Raw genomic sequence first — 26098 nt, 5'->3', positions numbered from 1 at the left:
CTATTTCTTATGTTCTTATTATGTTCTTATATTCTTATCTAGCTTTCCCCTTAAATGTATCAATTATCTATTACAGTTGGCATAAGTACCTTTCAAAATGTAAATGATACCCTTGGTATCCAGCATTTCTAAGGAGGCGGGAGGGGGTAGAAAATGAAAGGGTCGTCAAGGCAGGAGATTGAAGCTGGACCACGGTCCATGGTCCATGTCACTTTGGGCAGGAGGAGTAGCTAATGTTCTTCCCTGTAAAGTCTGTAGGTATTATGGCGAATTAATACACAGACTACAAGAGTAACAGGACTTTACTATTCGAAGGTCAGGGCGAATCTGCCCAATAAATCCTGACACAGCACTTATATACCGGTGTGGTCACTGTCGGTATTACAGTATACAGCAGCCAAGATAAAGTAGTGCCACACCTAAAATAGTTCTCTTAAAGGTAGAACAGTTACATACACTACAATCCTCCCTTTTTAGCTTACAACATACTTATTCCCCATTAACATAACATCATAACATATATAAAACTTATGCAAAACAGTTCACAGATTCAGTCTCTCTGGAGGCTTCCTGACTCTGTCCGGATAACGCCTCGGTGGTGTAGTAGTTTTCGGCGGGGTAGTAGGTTCTTCTGGCAAGGTCGATTCGGCTTGAAGGACAGTGTCAGGTTCATCTGATTCCAGTATTACCAGATCGGAGGTAGGTGCTCTGGGTATCTCTGCTTCAACATTAGCCGTGTAAGGTTGTGGAGTAGGTTGATCCTTTGTGGATGACCCTATGATCTGGTCAACATGGCGCCTTATTATGCTGTCACCAATGTCCACGGTATACATCAACGGCCCTAGCCTTTTCCCAATAGTTCCAGGCTGCCATTTCTCGGTACGGTAGTCCCGGGCCAAAACTTGTTGACCTATCTGAAAGGATCTAGTTGGCCTTTCATTCATGCCCTGAAATTGCCGGTTCTCTACGTCCCTTCTGATGTTTGGCTTAATCAAATCCAGCCGGCATCTTAGTCTTCTATTGAAAAACATCATGGCGGGAGTTTGGTTTGTGACCGCATGTGTTGCATTCCTGTACGCCAACAAGAAGTTATCTACCTTATGTTGTAGGTTGATGTTTTCATTACCCATGGCCTTTATGGCTTTCTTGAAGGTCTGGACAAACCTTTCAGCTAATCCATTGGTGGCGGGATGGTATGGGGCTGACGTGTAGTGCTTGACCCCATTCCTTTTTAAGAACTTCCTGAATTCTTCGGACACAAATTGCGGTCCATTATCAGAACAGATCTGTTCCGGCAGCCCATTCCTGGCAAATATGGTCCTTAATACTGTGATGGTTTTTTCCGTGGTGGTGGAGGACATCTTTATTACCTCCGGCCACTTGGAGTGTGCATCCACCGCGATTAGAAACATTGAGTCCATAAATGGACCAGCAAAGTCGACGTGTACCCTTTGCCAAGGAGATGAGGGCCACTCCCATGGATGCAGAGGAGCTTGTGGTGGCGCGTTTTGGACCTTCTGGCATCCTAGACAGCTCTTGGTTATTTCTTCGATGTCTCCATCAATACCTGGCCACCACACAAACGCTCTTGCTAGGTTCTTCATTTTCACTCCACCCAGATGCCCCTCGTGAAGCTCCTTTAGCACCTTATGCTGAAGTTTGGGTGGAATCACCACTCTTGATCCACACATCAAGGTTCCTCGGCACACTGACAGCTGTTCTTTTCTTTGCGAAAATGCGGGCAGCGTTGGTTCGCCATGTGCTGGCCATCCCTCCACTGTTAAATCGTAGACTCGTGAGAGAGTCGGGTCATTTCTTGTTTCATTTTCGATCATCGAATTTGTTACTGGTAGACATTCCACTATGGATGAGTGGAACATCTCTACCGGGTCCACTGTAGCCGCCTCTTCTACTACTGGCAACGGTAGGCGCGATAACCCATCAGCATTTCCATGCTGTTTGGACCTTTTGTATTCGATGTCATATTGGTGTGCCCCAAGTAACACGGACCACCTCTGTAGCCTTTGCGCTGTCATAGTGGAAACGGCCTTGTTAGGGTTGAATATGGACCCCAACGGCTGGTGGTCTGTCAGTAATGTGAACTTCTTGCCCTGCAGGTAATGATTGAATTTCTTTACTCCCCACACAAGGCTGAGGGCCTCCCTATCTATCTGAGCATAATTTCGCTCAGCGGAGGTCAATGATCGGGACGCAAATGCGACTGGCCTTTCCGAGCCATTTGGTAACTTGTGTGAAAGTACTGCTCCAATTCCATAAGGGGAAGCATCACAAGCTAGACGAAGAGGTAACGTTGGGTTGAAATGAGCCAACACTTCCTCAGAGGTAATCAACGCCTTGCTTCTGCGAAAGGCCTTCTTACAGCGCTCGCTCCACTTCCATGGTACTTCTTTCTGCAACAGAGCATTCAGCGGATGCAGCACCGTGGATAGATTTGGCAGAAACTTGTGGTAATAATTAATCAACCCCAGAAACGATCTCAACTGTGATACATTTTCCGGAGCGGGGGCCTTCACGACAGCTTCTATCTTGTCAGGTGACTTGTGCAGCCCCTCTTGGTCAATGACATGACCGCAGTACGAGATCCGTTTCTGGAAGAACTCACATTTCTGGCGATTAACTCGAAGGCCATATTCCTTCAACCTGGTGAGCACCAGTTTCAAATTTGTGAGGTGTTCCTCCTCGTCTTCTCCCGTAATCAGGATATCGTCCAAGTAACACTGCGTGCTTGGAATACCCTGTAAGACCTGCTCCATGGCCCTCTGCCAAATTGCTGGAGCCGAAGCTACTCCAAAAACCAGTCTATTATAACGATACAAGCCTCTGTGCGTGTTGATTGTGAGATACTGGCGCGACTCTTCCTCGACTTCCATTTGTAAGTATGCTTGTGCCAGGTCTATCTTGGTGAAGTGTTTCCCGCCAGACAATGAAGCAAAGATATCCTCAATCCGCGGAAGCGGGTATTGTACCGTGTGAAGCACTGGATTAACTGTGATCTTGAAGTCTCCGCAGATGCGGACCTTTCCCGGTCCCCCTGGCTTGTTACTTGATGAAGACTTCATGACGGGAACAATGGGCGTGGCCCACTCACTCCAGTCCACCTTAGACAGTACCCCTGAACGTTCAAGCTCTTCCAGTTCTGCCTCCACAGCAGGTCGTATCGTGTAAGGTACCGATCTGGCTTTGAAAAATTTTGGGCTTGCATGTTCTGCAATCTTGATTTTTGCTTTAATTCCTCTCAGTGTTCCCAGTCCTTGCTGGAATACCTCTTTAGCTTCATCCAATATTCTGGACAACCGTTCAGGTTTGACATCTTCCTTTCCGGAATCTACCGTCATTGTGTTTAGTGAATGCCAGTCTATCTTTATTTTCCTGATCCACTCCCGTCCCAGAAGTGGTGGACCTCCCTTGGGCAGCACATACATGTCCATCCCTTGGTGATCTTTGTCCTTGTATCTCACCTTGACTTTTATCTTTCCGATGGGGTATACTTTGTGCCCCGTGTATGTCTGCAATACTATCTCTGTATCCCGTAGGGGAATATGTTTGAATAACTTTTTGTAATCTTGCTTATTCATGACCGTCAACGCCGATCCGGTGTCCACTTCCATCTTCACTTGGACTTTTGCAATCTGTAGTATGACCCAGATAGTTTGTCGGTCAGCTTCTTTACTCACATTGTGAATCCTCAGACTACCCAGTTCCTTGCTGTTGGAGTCTGAGTCCGAATTCTGTTCATCTGGACTCTTCCCAGTCACCTTATGTACCTTTCTGTACTTCTTCTGCGGTGACTTATTATTGCTGGTCTTCTTTCCTGACCGGCATACCTTAGCTATGTGACCAAGCTTGCCACATTTTCTACATTCCTGGTTTTTAAACCAGCATTGGTTCTGGTCGTGTGTTGTCTTCCCACAACGATAACATTTCGTTGTACCCGAAGTCATTTGATCCACACTGAGTACCGCTGTCTTCCGCTGCATTTCCGCCGTGCCTCTCGCTGTGGCTTCGTGCGATGCTGCAATAAGGACAGCCTTATCAAGTGTAAGATCGTTCTCTTCGTGCAGTCGTTTTTGTGTTCCTTCCTTCGACATCCCGCACACGAACTTGTCTCTCAGTGCCTCTGCCAGATTTACCCCAAACTGACAGTATTTTGCTAGCCTACGCAGTTCAACCAGGTACTCCGCGTTGCTTTCCTCTTTTCGTTGCGTTCTCACGTAAAATTTAGATCGTTCCGCTAACATCAGCGGTGCGGGGTTAAAATGATCCTTCAGGACAGCAACAATATTAGCGAAAGACTGATCCGCCGGTTTAGCTGGTGATAGAAGATGCTTCAATAATCCGTATGTCTTCGCACCCATTGAGTTTAGTAAGGTTAGAGCTTTGTCATAATTTGCTATCTTATTGACCTTACAATATATCTCGATGCGTTCTACATACGTGGCCCAATCTTCCACATCGGAATCGAAACCGTTGATGTTACTACGCTTAGGCATCTTCACACTCTTCCTGAGAAACAACAACGAAATATTTCTTTAACTTTTTTTTTTTCAAAATGGCGGTTTCCCGCGCTTGTCTTCTTTCCCCGCCCACTTTCAAAATGGCGGTTTCCCGCTTCTGTCTTCTTCCCCGCCTACTGGCGGCTTCCCGCGTTTCTTCCCCTGGCGGAAGGGGTAAGCTTTTCCCTCGGGCGACGACCGCTGGCTTTCGGGGTTCGCAGCCTGCGCGTCGGCTTCAGTGCGTTCCTTGTTCCCTTTTCTCGGCAGGGCAACCGGCGCTGGGTACAACCCGTTGACGGCGAACAGTTTCAGCCGCTGGGCTGGATCTCGCTCAGTCTCCCTCGCTCGGGCTCTGTCTCTCCCGCTCACTCGGGCTCTGTCTCTCCCTCAGCGGCTTCCAATCGCGCCTCCCAGCCCTCTCGCAGTCCGGTGCTTTCCTCCCCGGCTGCGGCTGAGTTCTCCGCGATTTATTTATTTTTATATCTTCCCGCGCCTTACGATCCCGGTCGCAGCGCTTCGTGGCCTCGGTCGCTGCCCGGCCTTTTTCACTCCAATCACGCCTCCCAGCCCTCTCGCAGTCCGGTGCTTTCCTCCCCGGCTGCGGCTGAGTTCACCGCGGTTTATTTATTTTTATATCTTCCCGCGCCTTACGATCCCGGTCGCAGCGCCTCGTGGCCTCGGTAGCTGCCTGGCCTTTTTCGCCGGTCGCGGTCTAGCTGTCTCACGACGCCGTTGCGTCTCCCAGCCCGCTTGTACCGCGGCTTCCGTGCTCCACGTTGCCCCAGTCTCAGCGCCTCTGGGCCCGACTTCTGTCCGGCTCCTTTCCCCTAACCGTGGTCGAGTTCACCGCCCTTATCCTCCGTTTATTTTTTTAAATTTTCCCTTTACTCACAGTCACCGTGGCCGACTTGCTTCTCGTGCTGATCGGCTCACTCACCACCGTGGCAGAAGGGACAATCAGTGCCTGTTGCTGATGGAAGGCTTCGTGTCTGAATTCTTCCTTCTTCCTTGCTCTGCAGACTCGAGTTTTCTCTCAGCAGAACGACGAGGGCGGGTGCCTCTTCTCGACGCTCGTTAACTGCTTCGGAAGTATTGTTGCCGCAGGGTAAGATCGAACTCGTCGCCACTGTAAAGTCTGTAGGTATTATGGCGAATTAATACACAGACTACAAGAGTAACTTTAACAGGACTTTACTATTCGAAGGTCAGGGCGAATCTGCCCAATAAATCCTGACACAGCACTTATGTACCGGTGTGGTCACCGTCGGTATTACAGTATACAGCAGCCAAGATAAAGTAGTGCCACACCTAAAATAGTTCTCTTAAAGGTAGAACAGTTACATACACTACATTCCCCACCCCCCACCCCAAGGACAAGCTCCTAGAAATAGAGCTATTCATTGCCATGAATAAGTAAGCTCGTGTTCAGTAAGGTAAGGGATCTCGCGTTGGGGAATGAAACAGTTAGTTGGGCAAATGCCCCACCTGTACCCACCCCCCTTGCCTGGTCCGCAGGGAACCCCCCCAGTGAATGGGTTTGCATACAGGAAACTTTTTTTTATCCGGCACGGACGGGACCGACGTGGTGCCGGTTCATCAAAAATTCCGGATAACCGAATGCTATAGTAAAAGATACGGAGCTGAGAGCTCCGTATAAAGCAACAAACCCAACAGCTTCAGAACAATGGCCACAAGTTGCAAGCGTCTCTGTAGCTTAGCAACAGCTGCAGCCACACCCTTGCACAGCAACAAATGGAGGAAGGCAAGTAATAAAACTTACCTGAACCTACTCCTGAATTTTGCCGGTTAACCGAGATTTCCGGTTATTTAGGTGCCGGTAAATCGAGAGTTTCCTGTATTCACAAATCTTTGAAGGTGTCAGGGCAAGTTGATAATGCAGTTAAGAAAGCATATCGGATACTTGGCTTTGTAAATATGGGCATTGAATACAAAAACAAGAAAGTCATACTAAACGTTTACAAGACCTCTATCAGGTCACCCTTCAGTCTTCTCTTTTCTAGAGAAAAGCACCCCAGCCTGTTCAATCGTTCCTAACAGGTAGAACTGAGAGATTATACCTCTCAGGTTTCTGATGCAGGGTCTAGAGTACATCCAGTTCTGGATGAGCAAAAATTTTCTCCAATTAAATATTGGGAAGACCGAAGCTATTGTTTTTGGTCCCTGCCACAAACTCCGTTCCCGAGCCACCGACTCCATCCCTCTCCCTAACATCTGCCTGAGGCTGAACCGCACTGTTCACAACCTTGTTGTCATATTTGACCCTGAAATGAGCTTCCGACCACATATCCGCAACATAACTAAGATCACATACTTCCAACTCCGTAACATCGCCTGTCTCCACCCTTGCCTCAGATCATCTGCTGCTGAAACCCTCATCCATGCCTTTGTTACCTCTAGACTTGACTATTCCAACGCACTCCTGGCCGGCCTCCCACATTCCAACCTACGTAAACCTGAGGTCATCCAAAACTCAGCTGCCCGTGTCCTAACTCGCACCAAGTCCTGTTCGCCCATCACCTCTGTGCTCGCTGACCTACATTGACTCCCGGTTAAGCAGCGCCTCGATTTCAAAATTCTCATCCTTGTTTTCAATTCCCTCCATGGCCTCGCCCCTCCCTATCTCTGTAATCTCCTCCAGCCCCACAACCCCCCCCGAGATATCTGCGCTCCTCTAATTCTGCCCTCTTGAGCATCCCTGATTATAATCGCTCCACCATTGGCGGCCGAGTCTTCTATTGCCTGGGCCCTAAGCTCTGGAATTCCCTCCCTAAACCTCTCCGCCTCTCTACCTCTCTCTCCTCCTTTAAGATGCTCCTTCAAACCTACCTCTTTGACCAAGCTTTTGGTCAGTGCCCTAATTTATCCTTATGTGGCTTGGTGTCAATTGTTTTGTCTTAAAATACTCCTGTGCAGCGCCTTGGGACGTTTTACTACGTTAAAGGCGCTATATAAATACAAGTTGTTGTTGTTGCCCATGGAGCCATGATTAAGATGTGACAGGCGAAAATAAAATAAACCATTATCTGCTGTGCTAATTTCTGGAATGGTCTTTGTAGCTTTGTGGCAGGCTCCGATGGATACCTGTACGAAGGCCGTGGATGGCTCTGGCGAGGATCTCACACCAAAGGGCAAAACTCCAACGGGTATGGAGTGAGTTTTATCGGCAACTACACCTCCGAGCTTCCAGACCAGGCTGCAATGGAGCTGGTGAAAGAAAATCTCATGAGGTGCGCTGTGACTGGCAAGAGAATAGTCAGTGATTACACCATCCATGGGCATCGACAACACAGAGATACCTCGTGCCCAGGGGAAATGTTCTTCAATGAGATCAAGACCTGGGAGGCCTTTAAGGTAACAGTGCTTCCATTGGGCAATCTCTGGGAATTGTCATCATGTCAAGGGTCAATGGTCTTTATGAAAGGTTGGAGGACAAGCCATCACCATGGTTTGGGCCTTTGGTGTCTTGGGGTATAAACCCCGCCCAGCGCTTTTTTTTTGCTTCCTGATTTAACCCACAAGTGTCCAATTCCTATTTGTACCTCTTCAGTGACCTCATTAACCCATTTGTGTTAAAGGAGCACGTTAAGGAATGTTGACAAGTGCTGAGTGGCCTACTCCAGCTCCTCTTACTTTGCATAAGAGCCCAGAACACCTCAGCATCTTCCCAAATGTTGTATCTTGTCGCTCAGCCAGTGACGCCAATTCTTTGCATTTTTAACCACCTTCTACCCTAATCCTGCATTGATTGGCACAGCCTTCCACCACTAGGATGGGTTTGACTGTATCAACGTCTGGCAATGCGCGAGATCGGTGTAGGTGCTTGCAAGTCGCACTCAATGGAGTGCAGGTTCAATCTTTATTATTTATCGGTCACCCCTCAATTTCGGACTCCTTTCCTGCCCAATACCTGGAATGGGCGGGCTGTCTTATGAGGAAAGGTTGGACAGGCTAGGCTTGTATCTGCTGGAGTTTAGAAGATTAAGAGGTGACTTGATTGAAACATATAAGATCCTGAGGGGTCTGGACAGGGTGGATGTGGAGAGGATGTTTCCTCTTGTGGGAGAATCTAGAACTAGGGGTCACTGTTTAAAAATAAGGGGTCGCCCATTTAAGACAGAGATGAGGAGAAATCTTTTCTAACAGAGGGTCGTGAGTCTTTGGAACTCTCTTCCTCAGAGGGCGGTGGAAGCAGAATCTTTGAATAATTTTAAGGCAGAGGTAGATAGATTCTTGATAAGCAAGGGGGTGAAAGGTTATCGGGGGTCGGCGGGAATGTGGAGTAATCAGATCAGCCATGGTCTCATTGAATGGCGGAGCAGGCTCGAGGGGCCGAGTGGCCGACTCCTGCTCCTAATTCGTATGTTCATATGTTCGTATGTCCACCATCTCAGACCTCAGGTCTAGAAGTGAATCCCAAAAGGTTCACCGTGACAGCAACTAGATTGAGTCTCCAATAGTTTTGCAATAGACATTCTTTGGCATGAAGGCAACAGGAGAGTCTTCATTGATATACCTTGGTGTGAAGATAATGATACAGGGAATGAAGAGGACTGGGTTGAATCTCTGACCTCAGATCCAGCCTAGACTCATGATTCCCCTCTGTCTGTTGGCTGGCAGGATCCTGTATAAAATTAATTTGGGCAGCCCCGACCAATGTCCCCCCATAGTTGCACTGCCTCCTGCGCGGCCTGCCTCCCCCAATGCTCGGACTATTCAAATCTATGCGAATGCGCGGTTTCTACAATGTGAAAGTCGGTGAGCGGCCTGCGCGGGGCCTTGCAGGTGACCATGTGGCCGCGCAACTTAGCGGGAACAATGGTCTCGACCGAGCTGCTGGTTCCTCAGCACCAATTGGCCTCCAGAGAGGCTATGGGATGACTGGTGTGATCAATGGAGTAAATGCCATACTGGTGCAGCAGGGGGCGCTTTTTTGAGGTTGGGCTGAGGCCCGTTGCGGAGGAAAATACAGGAAGGTTTAATTCTGACCCTCTGATCTGTATCTCCCATAACAGGAGGTTGGAGAAGCCAACAGAACCACTGCGAGCACAGCTGGATTGCAACCACTGAAACGTAACCCACAGAGAGAAGCTCAAACATGAAGACCAGCCCTCAAACCAGGACCATCTACAGGATACACTGCAGCAACTCGCCAAGGCTTCTTCGGCAGCACCTCCCAAACCCGCGACCTCTTCCACCTAGAAGGACAAGGGGCAGCAGGCGCATGGGAACACCACCACCTCCAAGTTCCCCTCCAAGTCACACACCATCCTGACTTAGAAATATATCGGCCGTTCCTTCATCGTCGCTGGGTCAAAATCCTGGAACTCCCTCCCTAACAGCACTGTGGGAGCACCTTCACCACACGAACTGAAGCGGTTCAAGAAGGCGGCTCACCACCACCTTCTCAAGGGCAATTAGGGATGGGCAATAAATGCTGACCTCGTCAGCGACGCTCACATCCCATGAACGAATAAAAAAAGAGCTACATTGACACAGTCATGGCTACATGGCCACTAATAAACTCATTCATTTTAATGTGCAATTTGCCGAGTTTATTCACTATAATTTGGCTCAATTATTTTTTTAATATGTTAACATAAAAGGGAACCCAAATATCTTCTACCGGCATGTAAACAGTAAGCGGGTAGTAAGAGGCGGGGTGGGGCCTATTAGAGACATAGAAGGTGATATATGCTTAGAGGCGCAGGGCAAGGCTAGAATGCTCAATGAGTACTTTGTATCGGTGTTTACTAAGGAGGTAGATGCTGACAAAATATCGGTAGCAGTGGAAAAGGTAGAAGCAATGGAAAGGGTGAAAATTGATAGACAGGATGTACTAGAAAGGCTGGGTGTGCTTAGAAGTGGATAAGTTGCCTGGTCCAGACGGCTTGTATCCCAGGTTGCTAAGGGAAGTGGGGGTGGAGATAGCGGAAGGGCTTGTCATAATTTTCCAATCTTCCCTAGATGCGGGGGAGGTGCCTGAGGATTGGAGAGTGGCAAATGTGACACCATTGTTCAAAAAAGGGTGTAAGGACAATCCTAATAACTGCAGGCCGGTCAGTTTAACATCAGTGGTGGGTAAAGTTTTAGAAACAATGATCAAGGAAAAAATTAACGGGCACTTGGAGAGGTTTAAGCTAATTAAGGAGCGCCAACACGGATTTGTAAAAGGCAGATCGTGTTTGACTAATCTAATTGAATTTTTTGATGAAGTAACAGAGAGGATTGATGACGGGAATGCAATGGATGTTGTCTACATGGATTTTCGGAAGGCGTTTGACAAAGTACCACATAGAAGGCTGGTTAACAAAATTGAGGCTCATGGAAAAGGTGGGTCAGTGACAGCTTGAATAAGGAATTGGCTTAAGGACAGAAAACAACGAGTTGTGGTAAATGGCTGTTTTTCAGACTGGAGGATGGTAGACAGTGGTGTTCCCCAAGGGTCAGTGCTGGGGCCACTGCTTTTTTTGATATATATAAATGACCTGGATATTGGAATACAGAGTAGAATTTCTAAATTTGCCAATGACACCAAACTTGGGGGTATGGCAAACAGTGAGGATGATACCAATCGACTGCAACAGGACATAGAAAGGCTAGCAGAATGGGCAGACAAGTGGCAGATGGAATTTAATACAGAGAAGTGTGAGGTGATGCATTTTGGCAGAAGGAACAGGGAGAGGCAATATACACTTAATGGCCCAGTTTTAAAGAGTGTGCAGGGACAGAGGGACCTGGGAGTTAATGTGTATAGGTCCCTGAAGGTGGCGGAACATATTGAGAGAGTGGTTAGCAAAGCATATGGGATCTTGGGCTTCATAAATAGAGGTATTGAGTACAAAAGTAGAGAAGTTATGCTGAACCTTTATAAAGCACTGGTTAGGCCACAACTGGAGTATTGCGTCCAGTTCTGGTCACCACACTTTAGGAAGGATGTGAAGGCCCTTGAGAGGGTGCAGAGGAGATTTACCAGAATGGTTCCGGGGATGGGGGATCTTAGCTACAAGGACAGGTTGGAGAAGCTGGATTTGTTTTCATTAGAGCAAAGGAGGTTGAGGGGTGATTTGATAGAGGGGTACAAGATTATGATGGGTTTGGATAGGCTAGACGGGGAAAGGGTGTTCCCCCTAGTTGATGGTACAAGGACTAGGGGACACAGATTTAAGGTTTTGGGCAAGAGATACAGGGGGGATGTGAGGGAAAACTTTTTTACACAGTGAGTGGTGAGGACCTGGAACTCGCTGCCGACGGAAGTGGTGGAAGCGGAGACACTCAATGTTTTCAAGGGGAGACTGGATAGGCACTTGAGGGAAATAAACTTGCAGGGCTACGGGGATAGAGCGGGGGAATGGGACTGACTGGATCGCTCTACAGAGAGCCGGCACGGAGTCGATGGGCTGAATGGCCTCCTTCTGTGCCGTTATGACTCTATGACTCTATATAGGCCTAGAAATTGGGTATAGCCCCGCTTGAGGCGTTAGAACTGGCGCTGCGCAAAGTTTATAGCCAGACGAGACTTAAAGCCGCCTGGCGCGATATTGGGTTGCATCGCCCCCAAAGGGGATTGAGGCGCTAATTCAGCCATTGCACGGTGCTCTTAAGGCACAAAAGTTCAGGCGCTACTCAATATCGACGCGGACGGGCGCAGCGCAGGTGATCTCAATTACGGGAAAGCACGAGACCTCCAAGCGCCGGCCGGCTCTTAAAGGGGTGGGTCAGTCAGCCTAAGCTTCAATACCCAACGCCCTGTCTGGCATTACAAACTTGTTCAGCATGGAGAAGGTTAGACAGAGAGCAGAGCGCTTCAGCACTGAGGCTCTGGACCACTTGGTGGCTGCAGTTGAACACCGTCGAGAGGTCCTGTATCCGGATAATGGCAAGAGGCCGAATCAGAAGGCTTACCGACGATCTTGGAGGGAGGTTGCTGTGAGGGTCAACTCCAGCAGCATGGCGACCAGGACCCCTGTTCAGTGCAGGAAGAAATTCAACGACCTCACACGGATCGTTAGGGTGAGTGATGGTTTAGCAAACTTGTGCTTCCCTCCATCTGCAGCTGACTTCGGGCACCCTGCTGCAATGATGCCCCAATGGCCATCTGTCAGCATGCACCCATGGCCCTTTCTGGGCACACACATGGACAGATGTCTCAAGGCCTCACGTAAGGGCTCTTGCACCATGGGGGGCATGCGATGATGTCTCAAGGCCTCATGTAAGGGCTCTTGCACCATGGGGGGCATGCGATGAGGTCTCAAGGCATCATGTTACAGAACTTCCCCTTCTTTCCCCTGCAGTCCAAGCTGGCGATGATTCGAAAGGAGCAGCGTCGAACCGGTGGCGGACCTCCACAAGTGGTCACTCTCATGGATCTGGAGGAGAGAGTGCACCAGATACTTGGAGGACGTCTGTCTGGTCCTGTGACCACTGCATCTGCCGACCCCATTACCGACAGCGAGGGTAAGACTCTCACCTTTTTCACCTGTTGCCTTCCACTTGGTCCCCCCGCCAGCATGCATCCTCAGTGTGCAGCCATGTCAGAGCCTTGCTGCAATCTGGCATGCTTTTCAGCAAAGCTGTCCTTTTGCTAAAGCCACTCTTCCACCTCCCACTTTCAGATGAAGCAGCACCAACTCGGGCTCAACGCGCTGAAGCTGCCAGTGCCAGTGCCACCGGAGGCGAGGACCAGGAGGAATCCGGACCAGCCGTTGCAGAATCCGGGGAGCTGACACATCTACAGACTGGGGATAGTAGTCCCCTGGAGGGGAGGGGGGGTGGCTCTGAGGATGAACCAGTTGCCGGACCAAGCGGCATGCAGCAACGCAAGGGGGATAGGCAAGTTCGGCCACCATCTCCCCGGAGGGCAAGGCAGGTCGTGATGACTGCTGCACAGAGTGCAGATGAGGTCCGTTGCCTGGCTGAGATGAGCAAACAGGCCCGGGTCAGACACACGGAGCTGATGGCTGCAGTGGAGAAGATGCCTGAGTCAATAGATTCATTGGCTAAGAGTATGTTGGACTTCGGGGCAACAATGGAGAGGACTCTCCAGGGCTTTGGGGCAACAATGGACAGGACTCTCCAGGTGTTCGGGGAAACAATGGACAGGTCTATCCAGGGCTTCGGGGCAACAATGGACAGGACTATCCAGGGCTTCGGCCCAACAATGGAGAGGACTGTCCACGGCTTTGAGTCGGCTATGGAAAGGACTGTTCAGGGCTTTGGACAATCCCTGGAAAGGTCTGTGCAGGGCTTGTCCGAGGCAGTGGAGCGGTCAGCACCTGCCTTGTCCGAAGCAATGGGAAGAACTGTCCAGGCCTTCTCCGAAGCACTGGCACCTGGCACACAGGTCCTCACTGTTGCCACTTGCTGGGCTCCTCCATAGCCAGATTGACGCAACGCGATCTCTCACTGTAGCCACCCTCTCTGCATCAGTTAGGATCACCCCGGGCCCTTCCAGTCCCATACAAGGCCAGGAATCAGTGGAGCATGCGATTGTGGCGGATGAGCCGAGCCGCTCCCCTCAGATAGCCAGTGTGTCGTCCGACCATGGTGCAGGTGTCCTCTCTCAGCAGGAGACCATTGCACATGCCAGCGCTGGGACGCCTGCATTGCAGCTGCCACCACCTGCAGGCCACACTGCTTCCAGCCATGGTCACATCAAGCATCCTGCATCCGCACCCTCCAAGCCCAGAGGTCGGCCAGGCCGTCCCTCAGGGGCTTCTGCACTTCCAGACAGTCAGCAGGCGTCCCCCAGCCTTCAGGCCGCCACTGGGGTCCAATTACGTAGGAGCAGCAGGGAGGGAAGGGGCCGGGCGTGAAAGAGAAGTTGTTCTCCCTCAAGGGGTCAGTTGTAGAGGGAGGTGCTGAGACATTTGTTTGTCCAAATTCAAGGACACCCTCGCCTGTTGTTATATTTGCAGAAGGTTTGTTGAGTTTTGCGGCTTTGCCGAACAGTTCACAGTTATTTTGAAAGTTATGGTTTCTGTTGACATTACGTTGTTTAGCTGTAATGAAAGACTTTTGTGCCAGTAAACAGAAGTTTCAATGTGGCATGGTGCATGTGACTACTTTCAGTGATGCTGGCATTCAGAGGCCCTCAAACATCCAAAGTGCGCATGAGTTAAGACTCTCATCATTCCGCCACAGGGGTGTCGACACGAGTCCAGATGAGCCTCTGACGTATGGCCCTTCCACTTTCAGCAGCCCTTCCATCTTCCTCCTCCTCCTCCTCCTCCTCCTCCGCCTGCTCTTCCTGCTCCTCCTCCTCATACTCCTCCTCCTCCGCCTGCTTGTGCAGGGTCCGAGGGAAGGTAATGAATTGACGCCTTCGCCTATAAAGGGCATCTGTAACTTGCCGGATGCAACAGTGGACTGCAGCCTGAGCGACAGTCACATTGTCCCCAATGGCTGACTGAAAGGATCTGTTGGCATAAAAATGGAGGCCATCAGTCAGTGTAGCCATCACGGACAGAGAGGTTCTGCAGCGTTCACGCGGCTGCAGATCCTGACCAAGCAGGTGGCACAGATCAGTAACAATGTCCCTCCAGAATCGGAGCCTTCCCAAACACTGCTCCTCCGACATGTCAAGGCTTGTCACCTGCTGCCTAAAGACCCTCGCAGCATCCCGTCGGATTGGCCGACCTCCATTGCCCTTCCTCCTTCTGGCCAATCCCGGCCCTCTCTCCCGCCGTCTCTCTGCCCCTTCACAGTGTTGGGCGATGAGGCCGTCGCCCTCCAAACAAGCTCCCATTCCGATGCCAGTTGGTCAAAAGGCTTTTAGGTGTAGTGCTGCAAGTGCTTCGGACAGGGTTGAAGGTCCCAAGTACTGTAAAGCTAAATTCCCAGAACTCCGCTCCACATTAGCTCGCCAACTCTCTCTAGCAGTGAGCGCAATGAGCAGGCCAAGTGGCAGAAGATTCTGCACTAGAGCTGTCCCCTTTAAATAGCGCCGCCCTACTCCGAGAAGGGCCTGTTAGTCCTCCCTCGAACTGTCACTAATAGCGCTGGGCGCTAAGGCTCTGGGCGCCACCCAATATGCGCTCAGGCGCTCCTAAAAGGCGTTGCACACTGAAATGACGCCATGAGCTGCTTGCGCTCGCGGGCGCGCGCAAACACTTAGCGCAGGCGCTAAATGTACAGTCAATATCTGAGTTGTCGTTATCTTCATAGCGTCCGCCCCAACATAGGGCATCGCCCCAATTCTAGGTCTCTTTAGGCGCTCAGTGCCGGCGCTACCAACCCAATTTCTAGGCCTATGTGTTTACGATTTTTAAATTTGGAATTCCCATGTGTTTACCGAATGGAATTATAGTTGCATATTGCTTAAATCATAGAATGATACAGCACAGAAGGAGGCCATTCGGCCCATCGTGCCTGTGCCGGCTCTTTGAAAGAGCTCTCCAATCAGTCCTGCTCCCCCCTGCTCTTTCCCCACAGCCCTGCAAATTTTAATTTACGAGTATTCATCCAATTCCCTTTTGAAATTTTCTATTGAATCTGCTTCCACCGCCCTTTCAGGCAGCACGTTCCAGATCACAACAACTCGCTGCGTAAAAAAGAAATTCCCATCTCCTCCCTGGTTCTTTTGCCAATTGCCTTAAATATGGTTTAATATCTGCAAATGAGGTGTCAAGGCAGCATGTAAAACGCGGCCACCTCTTGAAGTTTGAACGACAATTTTAACTCCGTGTAGTTGATGTGCTTCTTCCGACTTACCCTGGGAGAAGATAAAAGTAGTGCATAGAATATAAAGTAAGAAGGACCTGCATTTCTACAGCGCCTTTCACATCCTCAGGACATCCCAAAGTGGTTTAAAGCCATCTACTTGTAGCATCAACTGTGCCCAACAAGAGTGAGCCCCTCCAGGGTCTATGAAACTGTACCCCAAGAATCAGCCCCTCCAGGGTCTATGAAACTGTACCCCAAGAATCAGCCCCTCCAGGGTCTATGAAACTGTACCCCAAGAATCAGCCCCTCCAGGGTCTATGAAACTGTACCCCAAGAATCAGCCCCTCCAGGGTCTATAAAACTGCACCCCAAGAATCAGCCCCTCCAGGGTCTATGAAACTGTACCCCAAGAATCAGCCCCTCCAGGGTCTATGAAACTGTACCCCAAGAATCAGCCCCTCCAGGGTCTATGAAACTGTACCCCAAGAATCAGCCCCTCCAGGGTCTATGAAACTGTACCCCAAGAATCAGCCCCTCCAGGGTCTATAAAACTGCACCCCAAGAATCAGCCCCTCCAGGGTCTATGAAACTGTACCCCAAGAATCAGCCCCTCCAGGGTCTATGAAACTGTACCCCAAGAATCAGCTCCTTCAGGGTCTATGAAACTGTACCCCAAGAATCAGCTTCTCAATCGGTCTATGAAACTGTACCCCAAGAATCAGCCCCTCCAGGGTCTATGAAACTGTACCCCAAGAATCAGCCCCTCCAGGGTCTATGAAACTGTACCCCAAGAATCATCTCCTTCAGGGTCTATGAAACCGTACCCCAAGAATCAGCCCCTCCAGGGTCTATGAAACTGTACCCCAAGAATCAGCCCCTCCAGGGTCTATGAAACTGTACCCCAAGAATCATCTCCTTCAGGGTCTATGAAACCGTACCCCGAGAATCAGCCCCTCCAGGGTCTATGAAACTGTACCCCAAGAATCAGCTCCTTCAGGGTCTATGAAACTGTACCCCAAGAATCAGCCCCTCCAGGGTCTATGAAACTGTACCCCAAGAATCAGCCCCTCCAGGGTCTATGAAACTGTTCCCCAAGAATCAGCCCCTCCAGGGTCTATGAAACTGTACCCCAAGAATCAGCTCCTTCAGGGTCTATGAAACTGTACCCCGAGAATCAGCCCCTCCAGGGTCTATGAAACTGTACCCCGCGGATCAGCCCCTCCAGGGTCTATGAAACTGTACCCCAAGAATCAGCTCCTTCAGGGTCTATGAAGTGGTACCCCAAGAATCAGCATCTCAATCGGTCTATGAAACTGTACCCCAAGAATCAGCTCCTTCAGGGTCTATGAAACTGTACCCCAAGAATCAGCCCCTCCAGGGTCTATGAAACTGTACCCCAAGAATCAGCCCCTCCAGGGTCTATGAAACTGTACCCCAAGAATCAGCCCCTCCAGGGTCTATGAAACTGTACCCCAAGAATCAGCTCCTTCAGGGTCTATGAAACTGTACCCCGAGAATCAGCCCCTCCAGGGTCTATGAAACTGTACCCCGCGGATCAGCCCCTCCAGGGTCTATGAAACTGTACCCCAAGAATCAGCTCCTTCAGGGTCTATGAAGTGGTACCCCAAGAATCAGCATCTCAATCGGTCTATGAAACTGTACCCCAAGAATCAGCTCCTTCAGGGTCTATGAAACTGTACCCCAAGAATCAGCCCCTCCAGGGTCTATGAAACTGTACCCCAAGAATCAGCCCCTCCAGGGTCTATGAAACTGTACCCCAAGAATCAGCCCCTCCAGGGTCTATGAAACTGTACCCCAAGAATCAGCTCCTTCAGGGTCTATGAAACTGTACCCCAAGAATCAGCTTCTCAATCGGTCTATGAAACTGTACCCCAAGAATCAGCCCCTCCAGGGTCTATGAAACTGTACCCCAAGAATCAGCCCCTCCAGGGTCTATGAAACTGTACCCCAAGAATCATCTCCTTCAGGGTCTATGAAACCGTACCCCAAGAATCAGCCCCTCCAGGGTCTATGAAACTGTACCCCAAGAATCAGCCCCTCCAGGGTCTATGAAACTGTACCCCAAGAATCATCTCCTTCAGGGTCTATGAAACCGTACCCCGAGAATCAGCCCCTCCAGGGTCTATGAAACTGTACCCCAAGAATCAGCTCCTTCAGGGTCTATGAAACTGTACCCCAAGAATCAGCCCCTCCAGGGTCTATGAAACTGTACCCCAAGAATCAGCCCCTCCAGGGTCTATGAAACTGTTCCCCAAGAATCAGCCCCTCCAGGGTCTATGAAACTGTACCCCAAGAATCAGCCCCTCCAGGGTCTATGAAACTGTACCCCAAGAATCATCTCCTTCAGGGTCTATGAAACCGTACCCCGAGAATCAGCCCCTCCAGGGTCTATGAAACTGTACCCCAAGAATCAGCTCCTTCAGGGTCTATGAAACTGTACCCCAAGAATCAGCCCCTCCAGGGTCTATGAAACTGTACCCCAAGAATCAGCCCCTCCAGGGTCTATGAAACTGTTCCCCAAGAATCAGCCCCTCCAGGGTCTATGAAACTGTACCCCAAGAATCAGCTCCTTCAGGGTCTATGAAACTGTACCCCGAGAATCAGCCCCTCCAGGGTCTATGAAACTGTACCCCGTGGATCAGCCCCTCCAGGGTCTATGAAACTGTACCCCAAGAATCAGCTCCTTCAGGGTCTATGAAGTGGTACCCCAAGAATCAGCATCTCAATCGGTCTATGAAACTGTACCCCAAGAATCAGCTCCTTCAGGGTCTATGAAACTGTACCCCAAGAATCAGCCCCTCCAGGGTCTATGAAACTGTACCCCAAGAATCAGCCCCTCCAGGGTCTATGAAACTGTACCCCAAGAATCAGCCCCTCCAGGGTCTATGAAACTGTACCCCAAGAATCAGCTCCTCCAGGGTCTATGAAACTGTTCCCAAGAGTGAACTCCTCAAGGGGAGATGTGGAGAAAATTGGAATAAAAAAGAAGAAATAAAGATTACTTGTATGGTTTAAATATCGGTTAACACCTAGGCTGGAGCTTCTGACACATTGAGACATGATGAACCTTGAACAAAAGCTGAAGTCAGGATGTGGAGTCTTAAAACGCCCTTGAACCTGTGCTAAACTCTCTAATAAACACAGATGAGCATTGGAATTACTTTAGGCGATATAAGTAGATGAATAGTGATCACATTCGTGTCAATTCCTCTCAGCACTCCTTTAGCCTGAGATGTTATCCCATTTATTTATTAATAAGTGGGCTTGCACCTAACGTGGCCACAGTCATTTTTAAGAGATTGTGAGGTGAAACTCCAGTACGATCTGGACAGGTTGGGTGATTGGGCAGAAACATGGCAAATGCACTATAATGTGGATAAATGTGAGGTTATCCACTTTGGTGGCAAAAACAGGAAGGCAGACTATTATTTGAACGGCAATAGATTGGGAGAAGGGGAAGTGCAAAGAGACCTGGGTGTTCTTGTGCACCAGTCGCTGAAGGTAAGTATGCAGGTGCAGCAGGCGGTTAAGAAGGCAAATGGTATGTTGGCCTTCGTAGCAAGAGGGTTCGAGTACAGGAACAAGGATGTCTTGTTACAGTTGTATAGGGCCTTGGTGAGACCGCACCTTGAGTATTGTGTGCAGTTTTGGTCGCCTTACCTGAGGAAGGACGTTCTTGCCATGGAAGGAGTGCAACGAAGATTCACCAGGCTGATACCTGGGATGGCAGGAATGACGTATGAGGAGAGATTGTGTCGATTGGGCTTATACTCACTGGAGTTTAGAAGATTGAGAGGGGATCTCATCGAAACCTATAAAATTCTGTCAGGCCTGGACAGACTAGATGCAGGAAGGATGTTTCTGATGGCCGGGGAGTCCAGAACCAGGGGTCACAGTCTAAGGATAAGGGGTAAGCCATTTAGGACTGAAATGAGGAGGAATTTCTTCCCCCAGAGAGTGGTGAACCTGTGGAATTCTCTACCACAGAGGGCGGTGGAGGCCAGTTCATTAAATATATTCAAGAAAGAGTTGGATATATTTCTTAAGGCTAAAGGGATCAAGGGATATGGGGAGAAGGCAGGGACAGGGTACTGAATTTGGATGATCAGCCATGATCTCATTGAATGGCGGAGCAGGCTCGAGGGGCCGAATGGCCTACTCCTGCTCCTATCTTCTATGTTTCTATGTTTCTATGTGATCGTCATCCAGTTTCTCGATTATAATTGACTTGCGTTGCAGAAGTAGATGGTGCCAGAGTGCTCCACTGGAATTGTGTGCTGTTGGGGATATATGAGGGCACCACCTTAGAATCAGAGCCAGGCTGTTCAGGGGTGATGTCAGGAAGCACTTCTTCACACAAAGGGTTAATGGATATCTGGAACTCTCTCCCCCAAAAAAGCTGTTGAGGCCGGGGGGGTCAATGGAAAATTTCAAAACTGAGATTGATAGATTTATGTTGGGTAAGGGCGTTGAGGGTTATGGAACCAAGGCGGGGAGATGGAATTAACAACAACAACTTGTATCTATATAGCGCCTTTAACGTAGTAAAACGTCCCAAGGCGCTTCACAGGAGTATTTTAAGACAAAAAATTTGACACCGAGCCACATAAGGATAAATTAGGGCAGGTGACCAAAAGCTTGGTCAAAGAGGTAGGTTTTAAGGAGCGTCTTAAAGGAGGAGAGAGAGGCGGAGAGGTTTAGGGAGGGAATTCCAGAGCTTAGGGTCCAGGCAACAGAAGGCACGGCCGCCAATGGTGGAGCGATTATAATCAGGGATGTTCAAGAGGGCAGAATTAGAGGAGCGCAGAGATCTCGGGGGGGGTTTGTGGGGCTAGAGGAGATTACAGAGATAGGGAGGGGCGAGGCCCATGGAGGGATTTGAAAACAAGGATGAGAATTTTGAAATTGAGGCGTTGCTTAACTGGGATGTAGGTCAGCGAGCACAGGGGCGATGGGTGAACGGGACTTGGTGTGAGTTAGGACACGGGCAGCAGAGTTTTGGATGACCTCAAGTTTACGTAGGGTGGAATGTGGGAGGCCAGCCAGGAGTGTGTTGGAATAGTCAAGTCTAGAGGTAACAAAGGCATGGATGAGGGTTTCAGCAGCGGATGAGCTGAGGCAAGGGCGGAGACGGGCGATGTTACGGAGGTGGAAATAGGCGGTCTTAGTTATGCTGCGGATATGTGGTTGGAAGCTCATTTCAGGGTCAAATATGACACCAAGTTTGCGAACAGTGTGGTTCAGCCTCAGACAGATGTTAGGGAGAGGGATGGAGTCAGTGGCTCGGGAACGGAGTTTGTGGCGAGGACCGAAAACAATGGCTTCGGTCTTCCCAATATTTAATTGGTGAAAATCTTTGCTCATCCAGAACTGTATTGTCGGACAAGCAGTCTGACAATTTAGACACCGTGGAGGGGTCGAGAGAAGAAGTGATGAGGTAGAGCTGAGTGTTGTCAGCGCACATGTGCCAAAGGCGGGTATATGGAGTTAGGTCACAGATCAGCCATAATCTAATTGAATGGCGGAACAGGCTCGAGGGGCTGAATGGCCTCCTCCTGTTCCTATGGTAACAGGCTCGAGGGGCTGAATGGCCTCCTCCTGTTCCTATGGTAACAGGCTCGAGGGGCTGAATGGCTGCCTCCTGTTCCTATGGTAACAGGCTCGAGGGGCTGAATGGCCGCCTCCTGTTCCTATGGTAACAGGCTCGATGGGCTGAATGGCCGCCTCCTGTTCCTATGGTAACAGGCTCGATGGGCTGAATGGCCGCCTCCTGTTCCTATGTTAACAGGCTCGATGGGCTGAATGGCCGCCTCCTGTTTCAATGGTAACAGGCTCGAGGGGCTGAATGGCCTCCTCCTGTTCTGGCCTCCTCCTGTTCCTATGTTGTACTCTGTGATTTACACAGTACTAAATCAGGACATATTGCACTCTCTGTGCGACGAGGATTATGGTCTTCTGTACACAGTTAGACTTTTTGATCTGCGGAATGAATTATATGTATTTTTTTAAATGCAGCTTTCCTACTGTGTGATTTTGGGGTTGTATTTTCCCTCCCTTCAGTCACATTAACACCTTTTGTACCTCAACCCAATCTTGTCTTGTCGGAATATCAGAAAAGATCATGGGTTCTGACCTCTCTCAGACTTATTAAAGCAGTAACCACTTCCTGTATCATGCTGAAGGCATGGTATGCAGACTCTCAGTAAGGTGGAAATTCGCCAGCCTCTAAGCACCAGATTAGTCTATTATACATCTCTAATAGTGCTTTCTATAATCACCTTTAACGTACTAAAACGTCCCAAGGCGCATCACAGGAGCGATTAACAAACAAAATGTAACACCGAGCCACATAAGGATAAATTAGGACAGGTGACCAAAAGCTCAGTCAAAGAGGTCGGTTTTAAGGAGCGTCTTAAAGTAGGAGAGAGAGGTAGCGAGGCGGAAAGGTTTAGGGAGGGAATTCCAGAGCTCGGGGCCCAGGCGGCTGAAGGCACGGCCGCCGATGGTGGAGCGATTAAAATCAGGGATGCGCAAGAGGCCAGAATTGGAGGAGCGCAGAGATCTCAGGGGGGGGGTTGTGGGGCTGGAGGAGGTTACAGAGATAGGGAGGGGGTGAGGCCATGGAGGGATTTGAACACAAGGATGCGAATGTTAAAATCGAGGCATTGCTGCTTAACTGGGAGCCAATGTAGGTCACTGAGCACAGGGGGTGATGGGTGAACGGGACTGGGTGTGAGTTAGGACACGGGGCAGTGAGCACAGGGGGTGATGGGTGAACGGGACTGGGTGTGAGTTAGGACACGGGGCAGTGAGCACAGGGGGTGATGGGTGAACAGGACTTGGTGAGAGTCAGGACACGGGGCAGTGAGCACAGGGGGTGATGGGTGAACGGGACTGGGTGTGAGTTAGGACACGGGGCAGTGAGCACAGGGGGTGATGGGTGAACGAGACTCGGTGCGAGTTAGGACACGGGGCAGTGAGCACAGGGGGTGATGGGTGAACGAGACTCGGTGCGAGTTAGGACACGGGGCAGTGAGCACAGGGGGTGATGGGTGAATGGGACTTGGTGCGAGTTAGGACACGGGCAGTGAGCACAGGGGGTGATGGGTGAACGGGACTGGGTGTTAGGACACGGGGCAGTGAGCACAGGGGGTGATGGGTGAACGGGACTTGGTGCGAGTTAGGACACGGGCAGTGAGAATAGGGGGTGATGGGTGAACGGGACTGGGTGTGAGTTAGGACACGGGGCAGTGAGCACAGGGGGTGATGGGTGAACGGGACTGGGTGTGAGTTAGGACAAGGGCAGGGAGCACAGGGGGTGATGGGTGAAAGGGACTGGGTGTGAGTTAGGACAAGGGCAGTGAGCACAGGGGGTGATGGGTGAATGGGACTTGGTGCGAGTTAGGACAAGGGCAGTGAGCACAGGGGGTGATGGGTGAATGGGACTTGGTGTGAGTTAGGACACGGGCAGTGAGCACAGGGTGTGATGGGTGAACGGGACTGGGTGTGAGTTAGGACACGGGGCAGTGAGCACAGGGGGTGATGGGTGAATGGGACTGGGTGTGAGTTAGGACACGGGGCAGTGAGCACAGGGGGTGATGGGTGAACGGGACTTGGTGTGAGTTAGGACACGGGGCAGTGAGCACAGGGGGCGATGGGTCAACGGGACAGGGTGTAAGTTAGGACACGGGGCAGTGAGCACAGGGGGTGATGGGTGAACGGGACTTGGTGTGAGTCAGGACACGGGGCAGTGAGCACAGGGGGTGATGGGTGAACGGGACTGGGTGTGAGTTAGGACACGGGGCAGTGAGCAAAAGGGGTGATGGGTGAATGGGACTGGGTGTGATTTAGGACACGGGGCAGTGAGCACAGGGGTGATGGGTGAAAGGGACTGGGTGTGAGTTAGGACAAGGGCAGTGAGCACAGGGGTGATGGGTGAACGGGACTGGGTGTGAGTTAGGACATGAGGCAGTGAGCACAGGGGGTGATGGGTGAACGGGACTGGGTGTGAGTTAGGACACGGGGCAGTGAGCACAGGGGGTGATGGGTGAACGGGACTGGGTGTGAGTTAGGACAAGGGCAGTGAGCACAGGGGTGATGGGTGAACGGGACTGGGTGTGAGTTAGGACATGGGGCAGTGAGCACAGAGGGTGATGGGTGAACGGGACTGGGTGTGAGTTAGGACATGGGGCAGTGAGCACAGGGGGTGATGGGTGAACGGGACTGGGTGCGAGTTAGGACACGGGGCAGTGAGCACAGGGGGTGATGGGTGAACGGGACTGGGTGCGAGTTAGGACACGGGGCAGTGAGCACAGAGGGTGATGGGTGAACGGGACTGGGTGTGAGTTAGGACATGGGGCAGTGAGCACAGGGGGTGATGGGTGAATGGGACTTGGTGCGAGTTAGGACATGGGGCAGTGAGCACAGGGGGTGATGGGTGAATGGGACTGGGTGTGAGTTAGGACACGGGGCAGTGAGCACAGGGGGTGATGGGTGAACGGGACTTGGTGTGAGTTAGGACACGGGGCAGTGAGCACAGGGGGCGATGGGTGAACGGGACAGGGTGTAAGTTAGGACACGGGGCAGTGAGCACAGGGGGTGATGGGTGAACGGGACTTGGTGTGAGTCAGGACACGGGGCAGTGAGCACAGGGGGTGATGGGTGAACGGGACTGGGTGTGAGTTAGGACACGGGGCAGTGAGCACAGGGGTGATGGGTGAAAGGGACTGGGTGTGAGTTAGGACAAGGGCAGTGAGCACAGGGGTGATGGGTGAACGGGACTGGGTGTGAGTTAGGACATGAGGCAGTGAGCACAGGGGGTGATGGGTGAACGGGACTGGGTGTGAGTTAGGACACGGGGCAGTGAGCACAGGGGGTGATGGGTGAACGGGACTGGGTGTGAGTTAGGACAAGGGCAGTGAGCACAGGGGTGATGGGTGAACGGGACTGGGTGTGAGTTAGGACATGGGGCAGTGAGCACAGGGGTGATGGGTGAACGGGACTGGGTGTGAGTTAGGACAAGGGCAGTGAGCACAGGGGTGATGGGTGAACGGGACTGGGTGTGAGTTAGGACACGGGGCAGTGAGCACAGGGGGTGATGGGTGAACGGGACTGGGTGTGAGTTAGGACATGGGGCAGTGAGCACAGAGGGTGATGGGTGAACGGGACTGGGTGTGAGTTAGGACACGGGGCAGTGAGCACAGGGGGTGATGGGTGAACGGGACTGGGTGTGAGTTAGGACATGGGGCAGTGAGCACAGAGGGTGATGGGTGAACGGGACTGAGTGTGAGTTAGGACACAGGGCAGCGAGCACAGGGGTGATGGGTGAACGGGACTGGGTGTGAGTTAGGACACGGGGCAGTGAGCACGGGGTGATGGGTGAACGGGACTGGGTGCGAGTTAGGACACGGGGCAGTGAGCACAGGGGTGATGGGTGAACGGGACTGGGTGTGAGTTAGGACAAGGGCAGTGAGCACAGGGGTGATGGGTGAACGGGACTGGGTGTGAGTTAGGACATGGGGCAGTGAGCACAGGGGGTGATGGGTGAACGGGACTGGGTGTGAGTTAGGACACGGGGCAGTGAGCACAGGGGGTGATGGGTGAATGGGACTGGGTGTGAGTTAGGACAAGGGCAGTGAGCACAGGGGTGATGGGTGAACAGGACTGGGTGTGAGTTAGGACATGGGGCAGTGAGCACAGGGGGTGATGGGTGAACGGGACTTGGTGCAAGTTAGGACACGGGGCAGTGAGCACAGGGGGCGATGGGTGAACGGGACTGGGTGTGAGTTAGGACATGGGGCAGTGAGCACAGGGGGTGATGGGTGAACGGGACTTGGTGCGAGTTAGGACACGGGGCAGTGAGCACAGGGGGTGATGGGTGA

General features: G+C 51.0%; 1 protein-coding gene across 1 annotated transcript in view; it reads left to right on the top strand.

The window, feature by feature from the left end:
• Positions 1-10077, top strand: part of LOC147097734 (N-acetylmuramoyl-L-alanine amidase-like) — a 28726-nt gene extending 18649 nt beyond the window's left edge. The window contains exons 4-5 of the mRNA XM_085971778.1: positions 7592-7886; positions 9548-10077. Of these exons, the coding sequence (XP_085827904.1) occupies positions 7592-7886; positions 9548-9634 (382 nt within the window). The 3' untranslated portion in view covers positions 9635-10077. The remainder of the gene's footprint in view (positions 1-7591; positions 7887-9547) is intronic.
• The last annotated feature ends 16021 nt before the right edge of the window (positions 10078-26098 follow it).

The sequence above is a fragment of the Somniosus microcephalus genome, chromosome 31 (assembly GCF_052327205.1).
Source record: "Somniosus microcephalus isolate GS21.2 chromosome 31, FLI_Smic_1.0, whole genome shotgun sequence".
Lineage (NCBI taxonomy): Eukaryota > Metazoa > Chordata > Chondrichthyes > Squaliformes > Somniosidae > Somniosus > Somniosus microcephalus.
The sequence above is the reverse complement of the archived record's forward strand: the minus strand, read 5'-3'. Positions and strand labels throughout refer to the sequence as shown.